The following is an 11817-nucleotide window of genomic DNA, read 5'->3' as shown; positions in this document are numbered from 1 at the left end:
GAGGGGCGATGAGGAATACAAGGAGGAGATCCCTACAGAGACAGATGTGAGGGGTGATGAGGAATACAAGGAGGAGATCCCTACAGAGACAGATGTGTGGAGTGATGAGGAATACAAGGAGGAGATTCCTACAGAGACAGATGAGAGGGGCGATGAGGAATACAAGGAGGAGATTCCTACAGAGACACATGTGAGGGGCGATGAGGAATACAAGGAGGAGATTCCTACAGAGACCGATGTGAGGGGCGATGAGGAATACAAGGAGGAGATCCCTACAGATAAGAGCCCAGGTGAGTAGTGACCACTAAATGAAGCAAATACGAGTCTGTAACTATAATGACCCTGAATTGGACTTCCCCCTATAGCAGGCGCCTTCCCCAGGTCCTAACAGTGTCCTCCAGTACTCAGATACCCCCGGGACTTACAGTAGGACCAAACTGTGTAATACAAAGCACATATCACAGCACTAGCAGGTAAGAAGAAAGTCAGGAGATAGGAACTCATCAGTAGATGACTGGACCAGGATGGGTATGGTAATCATACAATGGAACAGACGGATGATGGGGGTTATATGGTGAACGGATGATTGAACAGACAATATGTGGCACTGACTGGATCTTTCCCTAGATCTGTCCTTACATGCTGACCCAAATACCAGACATCACTGACCCTAACTGTCCCTTAAGACATTCCTATGAAAAATCCTAATCTCTAAGGGTCCATTCACACGTTCGTATGAATGTATATGCACCCGTTCCGCAATTCTGCGGAACGGGTGCAGACCCATTCATTCTTTATGTGGACAGAATGAATCCCGAGAGCACACTATGTGCTCTCCGCAGCTGCATTTCCGGAGCGGGACCCCGAACTTCCAGTCCGCAGTTGCGGACAAGAAAAGGACATGTTCTATGGGAGTGCAGGCCGGGTGTATTGCGGATGTGTGAATTGCCCCTAAAACAGACAACAGGAGGACACTAAGACCCAACCCAAACTGAGCAGAGCTGAACTAGAATCAAGGCAGGACAGACTGAAACATGGAACATCCCCTCCCCCCAACCACATACACAGACTACAAGAATCAGAGGTAAAGACTGGACGAACCATAAGAACAAAACTACACGGATGAAGAAAACTAGGAGAGATACTAGAAAATAAAAGGATTACTGGATTCGAAAGCACAGAGCTTACACTATATAACCAGCAGCCCCCCGCAGAAACTAGGAATATTTACAGCGAGGCTAACCAGTCAGGAGCTCCTCTCCAAACAAGGTGAGCTACAGAAGAGAGGTCGGCTGAGCAAGAGATCAGCTACTGTATAATTCATAGCAACTGCCCCAAACATACTAGTAGACAGGAGAAGATGAAACCATAGGAGTGTTCCTGCTGATCCTAGCCCATTACACTAAGGTGGTAACGACTCCCTCAGGTCTGTGCTGTGACTCTCCAGGCCTTGCTCAGTAATATCAGGGTGACAGGTCTCTTCCATGAATCTCCTGGACGTGTCCTGGTGTCCCTCTGTGCAGCATTTCACAGAACTCATGTCACATACACTCTGGACTGCACTGGATTCTGGTGTCCAAATTACGAATGTGCAAGGTGTCAACGCGTGTCGTCCATACAGGCCCCGGGTACCTTCTGGCTTCATCTGAAAAATTGTGAGAATTGGGCTGCCATACCTCTAATAGGGGGTAGGTTTCCTGGCCCTCCTGACACCTCTGTTGCATACAATGACTTATTGTTATAATGCTAGAGTCAGTTATTCAATTTTTCAGTTGGCTTGCTTCGTCTTTCATAAGGTTATTTCTGCCTTCAACAACTGGTGTATAGTCCGTTCAGGTTCTCACTTGAGTTGATCAAAATAGATTAAAGTTGATGAACCTGTGTCCTCTCTAAGGCTGGGTTCAGACCTGAGCGTTTTACAGCGCGTTCCTACACGCTGTAAAACGCTCAACAGGCAAGAACCAATGATTCCCTATGGGAATGGTTCTCACCTGAGCGTTTTACAGCGCGTACGATCGCTCTGTAAAACGCCCGACGCCCCAAGAAGTACATGAGCTTCTTTGGGGCGTCTTGTCGCGCGTTCCCGTACATAGACTTCAGCAGGAACGCGCGACAATGGGCGTTCGCTTGTCTCTGTATGCGCGATTGCAAACGCCCGTACAATCGCGCATACAGAGCGCTCCATCGCGAACGCTCAGGTCTGAACCCAGCGTTAAGGCAATGTAACGATGAGTTTCTCACACCGGTTTCTTTTGCTATGGTTGATTTCTGAGATATAACCCAAACTGGTCCCACATCACAGCATCAGTATTGGTTATGGACTTGGCCCCTTCTTATTCCTTCTGCTGTAACATTGCCATTAATTGTTGTATGCTGTTCATGGACGGGGGAAGCGTCTCCTCCTCCTCCTGACGCCGGGCAAAGAATCTTTTTCGCAGTATTCTGTTTGATCACGGATGCCCAACTTGCGGCCCTCCAACTGTTGCAAAACTACAACTCCCAGCATGCCTGGACAGCCTACAGCTATTAGGGCATGCTGGGAGTTGTAGCCTTGCAACAGCTGGAAGGCTGCAGATTGAGCATCCCTGTGTTAGATGATTGATTTTCCAGGATGTGAGAAACCTGTGCATATGATTGCCTGACTCTTGCCTGTTGTAACAGCTTTGTTCTTCTTGCCTGACCCTTCTATGTACTTAGGGTCATTCTGCTTTTAGTTGTGGGGTGACATGACACATTTGGACAGCACCCTCTAGCCTCTCTTGTCAGTTATGAATTTTGATAGCTGCCTTCAATAGTTTTCAAAAATAATTTTAAAAATGTTTTGTTCTTGGTAGATGACTGTACTGGGCGCTTGGAGAAGCATCTCATATCTACATATTATAATGCAGATGATCCATGTGTCATATTAGATACATATGAAGAGCGTGCCATTATCCCAGATGTACCCTCAGACCTTCACAGCAAAAATCTATCATCTCATCCTTTAAAACAAGTCCAATCTTCTAATTCATCACATACTCTTACTCAGAATGAAACTCGCAGAAGATGTTCTGGAACCCAAAGAGCTCGGAGAAAGCCGTATTCATGCTCAGAATGTGGCAAATATTTTACTTGGAAATCAGGCCTTCTTCAACATCAAATTCATCACACAGGGGAGAAGCTGTATTCATGTTCAGACTGTGGGAAATGTTTTACTAGTAAAACACAAATTGAAAACCATCAGAGAATGCACACAGGAGAGAAGCCATTTTTATGTTCAGAATGTGGAAAGTATTTTACGAATAAAGCATATCTTAAAACCCATCAGCGAATTCACACAGGAGAGAAGCCGTTTTCATGTTCAGAATGTGGAAAATGTTTTACGAATAAAACACAACTTGAAACCCATCAGCGAATTCACACAGGAGAGAAGCCGTTTCCATGTTCAGAATGTGGAAAATGTTTTACTAGAAAATCACATCTTGATAACCATCATAGAATTCACACAGGAGAGAAGCCGTTTTCATGTTCAGAATGTGGAAAATGTTTTACGAATAAAACACAACTTGAAACTCATCAGCGAATTCACACAGGAGAGAAGCCGTTTTCATGTTCAGAATGTAGGAAATCTTTTACTGGGAAATCTAATCTTGAGAGCCATCATAGAATTCACACAGGAGAGAAGCCGTTTTTGTGTTCAGAATGTGCGAAATCTTTTACTAGAAAGTCAGCTCTTCTTCTACATCAAAGAAGTCACAAAGCAGAGAAGCCGTATTCATGTTCAGAATGTGGAAAATCTTTTACTCAGAAAGCACATCTTCTGAGCCACCAGAGCATTCACACAGGGGACAAGCCGTATTCATGTTCAGAATGTAGGAAATCTTTTACTGAGAAATCTAATCTTGCGAGACATCAGAGAATTCACACAGGAGAGAACACGTTTTCGTGTTCAGAATGTGGCAAATGTTTTACTCGTAAATCATTTCTTGCAAGCCATCATAGAATTCACACAGGAGAGAAGCCGTTTTCATGTTCAGAATGTGGTAAATCTTTTACTCGGAAATTTCAACTTCAGAGCCACCAGAGCATTCACACAGGGGACAAGCCGTATTCATGTTCAGAATGTAGGAAATCTTTTACTGAGAAATCAAGTCTTAAGACACATCGGCAAATTCACACATTGGAGAAGCTGTATTCATGTTCAGAATGTGGCAAATGTTTTACTCATAAATCATCTCTAAAGAGCCATCATAGAATTCACACAGGAGAGAAGCCGTTTTCATGTTCAGAATGTGGAAAAGGTTTCACTCAGAAATCATCTCTAAATCGCCACCAGAGCATTCACACAGGGGACAAGCCGTATTCATGTTCAGAATGTAGGAAATCTTTTACTGAGAAATCAAGTCTTGAGAGACATCAGAGAATTCACACAGGAGAGAACACGTTTTCGTGTTCAGAATGTGGCAAATGTTTTACTCAAAAATCATCTCTTGTTAAACATCATAGAATTCACACAGTGAACAACTAATTCTAAATCCTTCCTGTAAAATATTTAGACCAACCTATAAGAAAAACTAACTCACATTGTATGTATAGATAACACTGGGGTCTAGTATACTATACCGAGCCAACAAACGAACCAAACCAATTACCCCAAAAAGATGAGAAAACGCACATATAAAATATATGTAATTTATTGAGACATAATCAAATGACAAAATTAGAATAACATAAGGCACAAGGGTAGAGGAGGGTGGGGGGCCCCCATGTGACAGGGTCAAAAACAACCTCCCTCACAAAAACCCAACTGACAGGGAGAGAAGGGTCACAGCCCTGGGTGTAAAACCGCATAGATATGGGGGAACTGTAGGTTCACCCAAAGTAACATATAATGGTAAGTGTGCTGCATGCATATACAAGGTAAATATGGTCACACATAGCCGACTTGCCCACCCTGGATAACTGGGATGGCCGCATAAAGATGCAGGTAGCCAAGTGACATAAGTAAGGCAGGGCAAGAGTGCTAAGTGCAAGCAGTGACCTTTAAAGTAACAAACTAACCAAAGCATGACAACAAATCAAGATTTACAGGAGGCACCATCATCTGCCAGCAAGACACCTCTACATCTGTGCCGCCAATCACAACATTTTCCACAAAAACATCTGTGTCCAAATGTTGATATTTTTGTCAAGCTGGTCAAACTTGATTTTAAACAGCTGGCGGGCTATTATGGCCATAAGAATTTGACTTATGACCAACATCGGGCTATTAAAGAACTCTGTGATTTGAAGGATATTGTGATCAAACCTGCGGATAAAGGGGTAAATGTTGTGATCTGGCCTGCACAGATGTATGAAAAAGAAGCATTTAGATAGCTGGGAGATAAGGACTTCTATAGACGTCTAGATAGCAATCCCACCACCAGGTTTAAGGCTGAATTAGATCATATTCTAGACTCCGGGGTAGAAAATAACATTCTGCCAGCACGACTTAAGGAGGGCCTGGTGGTGGATCATCCAGTGACTCCCACCCTGTATTTGCTGCCCAAAATCCACAAACAATTACAACCCCCCCCCCGGCCCCCTATTGTGTCTTTGTGAACATGTCAGCAGATTTGTGGATTTTTATCTGAGGGGATGCGTGGAGACCCTGCCGTCTTATGTCAGTGACACCTCTGATGTATTGAGGAAACTCAATGGGGTGTCGCTGGAGGGGGACATGTGGCTGGTCACATGTGATGTAGAGACCCTGTACACGTCGATATGCCACGACCACGGGATCAGGGCCTGCCCAATACTTCATGCGTATGGCAAAGTTAGATGCGGACATTATTGTGTTTGTGATTGAGCTTCTGGACTTCATCTTGAAACACAATTATATTACATTCAAGGACCGCCTCTTCCTACAGCTCCGGGGAACAGCGATGGGGGTGAATTGTGCGCCCTCCTATGCTAACCTGTGCCTCGGACTGTGGGAAAGAGAGATTGTCCAGAATCTCCCGGAATATGGCTCTGTGGTCGCGGTATATTGACGATGTCCTCTCTATCTGGCAGGGCACGGAGTGCCAGCTTCTATCCTTTCTCCAACAACTCAATAACAACAGCCTTAACATCAGGCTGACTTGGCACTATAGCCAGGATAGGATGGAATTCCTGGACATACTTATCAGTAGGGAGAGGGACGGCCGGGTCTCCACGGATCTCTACAGAAAGCCCACCTCCACCAACACTTTGCTACATGCCAAATCTGCACACTATCCACAGACAGTTAGGGCCATTCCGGTGGGGCAATTTTTGCGTCTTCGACGTGTCTGCTCCAGTGACAAGAAATTTGAGATGCAGTCTGGAGAATTGTCTAGGTTTCGCAATAGGGCCTATAACAAGGTTGATATTAAGAGGGGCTACACACGGGCCAAGTCTGTAAATAGGGACTCTCTCCTGACCAGCAACAGAACAAAGATTGACAATGCCAGTTGTAGATTTATTACCCCTTTTAACATGCAGTGGCGAAAAATATTTGAAATACTCACTAGACACTGGCCTATACTGCTCTCAGATAATGACTTACGGGCGACACTTCGAGAATATCCCCAGGTGACATGGCGACGCTCAAAAAATCTTGGTGACTTGCTCACCAGTAGTCACTATGTATCCCCTTCGCCATAGTACATATTTGGAAGTAAGGGGCCAAAATGGGGCTCCTACCCGTGCAACAACTGTCAGGCATGTAGATACATGGAACCAAAGAAAAAAAGGCTTCCCTATAATACCGTAAATGAGGGCAAACAGAGAACCAATTGTATAAACCTAAAAATGTTGCTAGAAAAACAACCATAAAATGCCCAATAAAAATATAAATACTTTATTAAGTCATCAATTGATCAAAAAATTCATAAGACATTTTCACAGAATTACTATGGAGAATAATTAGCAAAACAACCTGGATGCAGTAGTCCCCCCCTGTCGGTGCCTCAAAATCCTGCCAAACAGATGGAATACATGTCTGTGCAATATGCAGTGAGGTGATTCACAAGTAGAAAGTATCAGGTAAATACCCGCTACAAGTGACTGTGATGTTCAACTCACTGCACAGCCCAGTGGAGAGTTAGTGTGTAATAGTAGAGCCCTAAATAATAATACTCTAGAGCACATAATCACATAACAATTATCTAATAAATCCAGATGAATATGCCCCTATACAACAGGTCATGAATAGCAGGCTGCAAAATAACAAACTCTCACATAAAAGTACCCACTGGGAACGTGAACATACCCACAGACATGATGAAGGGCTGAGACACCGAACACAAGGCAGGCTAGAACCCCGACGTGCGTTTCTCCTCAGCTTCGTCAGGAGGTACATGGTTCGGTCCTCCACATTTAGGGACTCTGAGGGCAGACGCGAGTATCAAATCGTGCAACATATCACATGCAGGACTGCATGTGTGATATATTTGATCACTTGCCCTTGCAAGCTCCTGTATGTTGGGATGACCACCAGGGAGCTGCGTGTTGGGGTATTCGAACATGCAAGCAAAATCCGCCAGGCAGCCACTACTGCACAGGACGAGCTGACCCAGTTTCAACCTATAGCCCTGCATTTTAGGAACCATCACAGGGGGGACCCTCATGGGTTACATATTGATAGGGTCTCTCTGGGCTGCCGTGGAGGGGATATCAAGAAGCGCCTCCTGCAACTGGAGACTAAATGGATTGTTCACGTCCGTGAGCGGACCGTGGAACTGCGGCCTGGATTCCTGCTGGTTGCTATGACGCCGTGCGCTCTCTGCTGCCGCCGCAATACAGTAATACACTGGTATGATCTATACCAGTGTATTACTGTACTGTGGCGGCAGCAGGGAGAGCACGGCGTCCTAGCAACCAATGATGCCGTGCGCTCCTGCTCTCAGCAGGAATCCAGGCCGCGGTTCCACGGTCCACTCATGGCCTAAGAGTGAGATCCCTAATGGTCTCAATGAGACTGTTAGCTTCAAGTCTTTTCTATAAATCGTGCTTTTTACCTTATTATGTATTCGTTGTTTTTATCTTGTATTCTGTAAATCTTGATTTGTTGTCATGCTTTGGTTAGTTTGTTACTTTAAGGTCACTGCTTGCACTTAGCACTCTTGCCCTGCCTTACTTATGTCACTTGGCTACCTGCATCTTTATGCGGCCATCCCAGTTATCCAGGGTGGGCAAGTCGGCTATGTGTGACCATATTTACCTTGTATATGCATGCAGCACACTTACCATTATATGTTACTTTGGGTGAACCTACAGTTCCCCCATATCTATGCGGTTTTACACCCAGGGCTGTTACCCTTCTTTCCCTGTCAGTTGGGTTTTTGTGAGGGAGGTTGTTTTTGACCCTATCACATGGGGCCCCCCCACCCTCCTCTACCCTTGTGCCTTATGTTATTCTAATTTTGTCATTTGATTATGTCTCAATAAATTACATATATTTTATATGTGCGTTTTCTCATCTTTTTGGGGTAATTGGTTTGCTTCGTTTGTTGGCTCCTTCCTGTAAAATATGCCACGAATTTCCATATTTTTTCTTGCTATTATTTATAGCGAGAAGACTCTGCTTTGTTATAAAAAATATTGCATGTATATTGAAGCAGGAATTAAAAGAAAATATCAGTATATTCAGAAGTGTAGTTACTGCTGTTATAATTGTAGATCTTAAAAGGGTTGTGCAAGAATGAGGGGGTTTGGCAAACTCCTCCACTTTACTGGATCTGTAAAGGGAAGATTACTTACCTGCTTCCTGGCGCTGGCTCTCCGCTCCTTCTCTTCCAAGCCTGCAATGCTCGGCTGGGCTCATCTGGTTTGACATTTTCACAGCCGACACTGGCCGCGGCGGAGACTGGCCCCTTGTGTCATGTGACTATTTGCCATGACGTAAGGGAAAGCGGTAACTGTGATCGTCAATGAATTATATAATATACATATTGGAATATATTGGAAATATTTCAGAGGATAGGTCATCAGTTAACAAAATGTCAGAAAGACATAAATTACTCTTACCGGTAATTGGATTTTCCTTTAGCCTCCACAACGGCACTTACCTGGAGGTTGGCCCGCCTTCTTAGGGACAGGAAACAATTAGCGCGATCAGCCAATAAAGGGCCCCCTCCCTCTTACCTCTCCAGTTAATAACCTAGCACTCAGAATAGGCATGAAAATAAGGAGAAATTTAATAAGGTACAAACAAAAAACAACAGAGATAAACTCACTCAAAAATAGAAGCACTACCAAACTTCATAGTGTGCTCAAGAAAAAATAAGGGGTAACTACTCCTAAGTCTTCAAGAGTATAAAGCAAAACATAAGTAGAACAATCTAAGTATTGGACCCAATTTCGGGTGGGAATCCCGTGCCGTTGTGGAGGCTAAAGGAAAATCCAATTACCGGTAAGAGTAATTTATGTCTTTTCCCCACGCCTCCACAACGGCACTTACCTGGAGGAATAACATAGGATACCTAACTTAGGGTTGGACTACCGCAGATAAGACTTTGTGGCCAAAGGACAAGTCTCTATTAGTGGAAACGTCCAGCTTGTAATGTTTAAAGAAAGTACACGGGTTGGACCATGTCGCTGCTCGACAGATCTCTTCCAATGAAGCTGAGGCACCTTCGGCCCAGGATGCTGACAATGCTCTGGTGGAGTGGGCTTTCAGTGAAGGAGGTGGAACGACCCCCTCGGTTTCGTAGGCTAACGTAATGCATGTCTTTATCCATCTGGAGATGGAGGTTTTGCTGGCTGCTTCGCCCTTGTGAAGTCCCAGGTATTGTAATAGTAACTGGTTCGACTTCCTAAAACCTTCCGTTGCACTCAAATACTGGAGTACGCACCTTCTAACATCCTAATTATGAAATACTTTTTCCTTATCAGACGTCGCCTGGGAACAAAAGGAGGGGAGAGGGATTTCTTGTTGACAGTGAAACCTGGATACTACCTTGGGAAGAAATTCTGGAGCATGCTTCAGTATAATCCTGTCATCTAAGATCGTGAGATATGGAGGCAAAATAGAGAGAGCCTGGATTTCTCCTATCCTTCTTGCAGTGGTGATTGCTAAAAGAAAAACTGTTTTGAGAGTTAATGTCCTCAAGGAAATTTCCCCGAGTGGTTCAAAGGGTGGATGCATAAGCCTGGAGAGGACCAGGTTCAAGTCCCAAGGAGGGACAGAAGACCTAAGCTTAGGGCGAATTCTACTAGTTCCTTTAAGGAATCTTTTGACAACACTCAAATCTGCAAGTTTAATATTTAGAAAGGCACTCAAGGCTGCTACTTGGACTCGAAGGGTACTTACAGATAGACCTTTATCAAGCCCTGATTGAAGGAAGTCTAAGATCAGGGTCACCTCTGGCTCGCAGGAGGGATTCCACTTGTTGTTCCCAAAACGCAGAAAGGTTTCCCAGGTCCTTAAATAGATTTTAGACGTTACAGGTTTCCTACTCTGCAACAGTGTGGAGATTACGGACTCTGAGAACCCTTTCCCTCTTAGGATGCTTCTTTCAGTTTCCAGGCCGTCAAGCGAAGCTGGCTGACCCTGGGATGCATTGCTGGTCCCTGAAGAAGCAGATCTGGTCGGGGAGGTAGTAACCAGTATTCTTCCCCCGCTAGGCTTTTCAGAGTAGAGAACCATGTTCTCCTGGGCCAGAAGGGAGTGATCAGGAGAACCTGAGCCTTCTCTCCCAGAATCTTGGAAATAACCTTGGGTATTAGAGGAAAGGGTGGGAATGCATAAAGAAGATCCCGAGGCCAAGGAGATGACAGGGCATCCACCGCAAGGGGTCGGTCTAGAGGGGATAGGGAAAAGAAGCTCGCGACTTGTCTGTTTCTCCTTGTCGCAAATAAATCGATTTTTGGAGTGCCCCATCTGGCACAAATCTGGGCAAAGGACTGCGGGTTCAGGCTCCATTCCCCCGGCAGTAGTCGATCCCTGCTTAGAAAGTCCGCCAATTGATTTTCTCTCCCTCTTACATGGGCTGCTGATAGAGAGTTTAGGTTTTTCTCGGCTCAGACTAGAATCTTGCTTGCGACTAGGGAAAGGGAGCGGCTTTTCGTTCCCCCTTGCCTGTTTAGGTAAGCTACCGTGGTAGAATTGTCCGATAGGATTTTCACGTTTTTCAGATGGATATAAGGGGAAGATTTTATTATGGCTTCCCAGACAGCACTTAGCTCCCTCATGTTCGATGAAGCTTGTTGTAGCTTTGTCTCCCAGAACCCTTGTGTAATTTCCCCATTCATGTGGGCCCCCCAGCCCTGTTGACTGGCGTCGGTGGTGATGACTAATAAGTCCGTCTGTCTCCACTCTAACCCTCGGGATAAGTTTGACAGCTTCGTCCACCAGGTTAAGGCCATCTTTAGATAGGATGGGATTTTTATCTTCTTGTTCAGAGATGATTGCTTTTTGTCCCAATTCTCTAACAGGAAGGCTTGGAGAGGCCTTGAGTGGTGCTGAGCCCACTTTACGCATGAGATTGTTGACGTCATGACACCCAATATTGCCATTATCTCCCTGAAGGAGGCTATTCTTTGTCTTCCGAAACTCCTGACACAGGAAATTAGATTGCTTCGTTTCTGTTCCGGCAGAAAAGAGATCATAAGTCGTGAATTTAGCAGAACACCCAAAAAGATTTTTTCCTGTGAAGGGAGAAGACAGGACTTCTGGTGATTTATCATCCAACCCAGGTCGGCAAGGGTAAAAAGAGTTGATTGAAGGTGGCACTGAAGAAGACTTTCTGACGGGGCTGTGATTAAAAAGTCGTCTAGGTAAGGTATGAAGGAAATTCCTGCTAGGTGAACTTCCACCATAACTTTCGTAAACAA

General features: G+C 44.8%; 2 protein-coding genes across 2 annotated transcripts; one reads left to right on the top strand and one right to left on the bottom strand.

Moving 5' to 3' along the window:
• Positions 1–247: 247 nt before the first annotated feature.
• On the top strand, positions 248–5558 carry LOC121002659 (gastrula zinc finger protein XlCGF26.1-like; the record flags this gene model as incomplete). Its single annotated transcript, XM_040434092.1, has 2 exons — positions 248–290; positions 2835–5558. Coding segments are annotated over 2 exons (1716 nt in total), but the record flags the coding sequence as incomplete, so codon positions are not given.
• Positions 5559–9167: 3609 nt separating this feature from the next.
• LOC121002657 lies at positions 9168–11464 on the bottom strand. The gene is made up of 2 exons (XM_040434091.1): positions 10295–11464; positions 9168–9883 (listed from the first exon to the last, which is right to left on the bottom strand). Exons 1-2 carry the CDS (start codon positions 11462–11464, stop codon positions 9848–9850), a joined length of 1206 nt encoding a protein of 401 aa, XP_040290025.1. The 3' UTR covers positions 9168–9847.
• Positions 11465–11817: the final 353 nt, after the last annotated feature.

This window comes from Bufo bufo, chromosome 5 (genome assembly GCF_905171765.1).
Source record: "Bufo bufo chromosome 5, aBufBuf1.1, whole genome shotgun sequence".
NCBI classification, from domain to species: domain Eukaryota; kingdom Metazoa; phylum Chordata; class Amphibia; order Anura; family Bufonidae; genus Bufo; species Bufo bufo.
Note: the sequence above shows the minus strand (reverse complement) of the source record. Positions and strands in the feature narration are given on the sequence as shown.

Bases quoted from the DNA above. Each gene is read 5' to 3' on its own strand.
- LOC121002657 (XM_040434091.1), bottom strand. From the start codon at position 11,464: ATGCGTAAAGTGGGCTCAGCACCACTCAAGGCCTCTCCAAGCCTTCCT. The intron at 9,884-10,294 runs GTAAGTACCCTT...TTTTGTTCCCAG, and splicing joins GGCTTGATAAAGGTCTATCT to GCGACGTCTGATAAGGAAAA.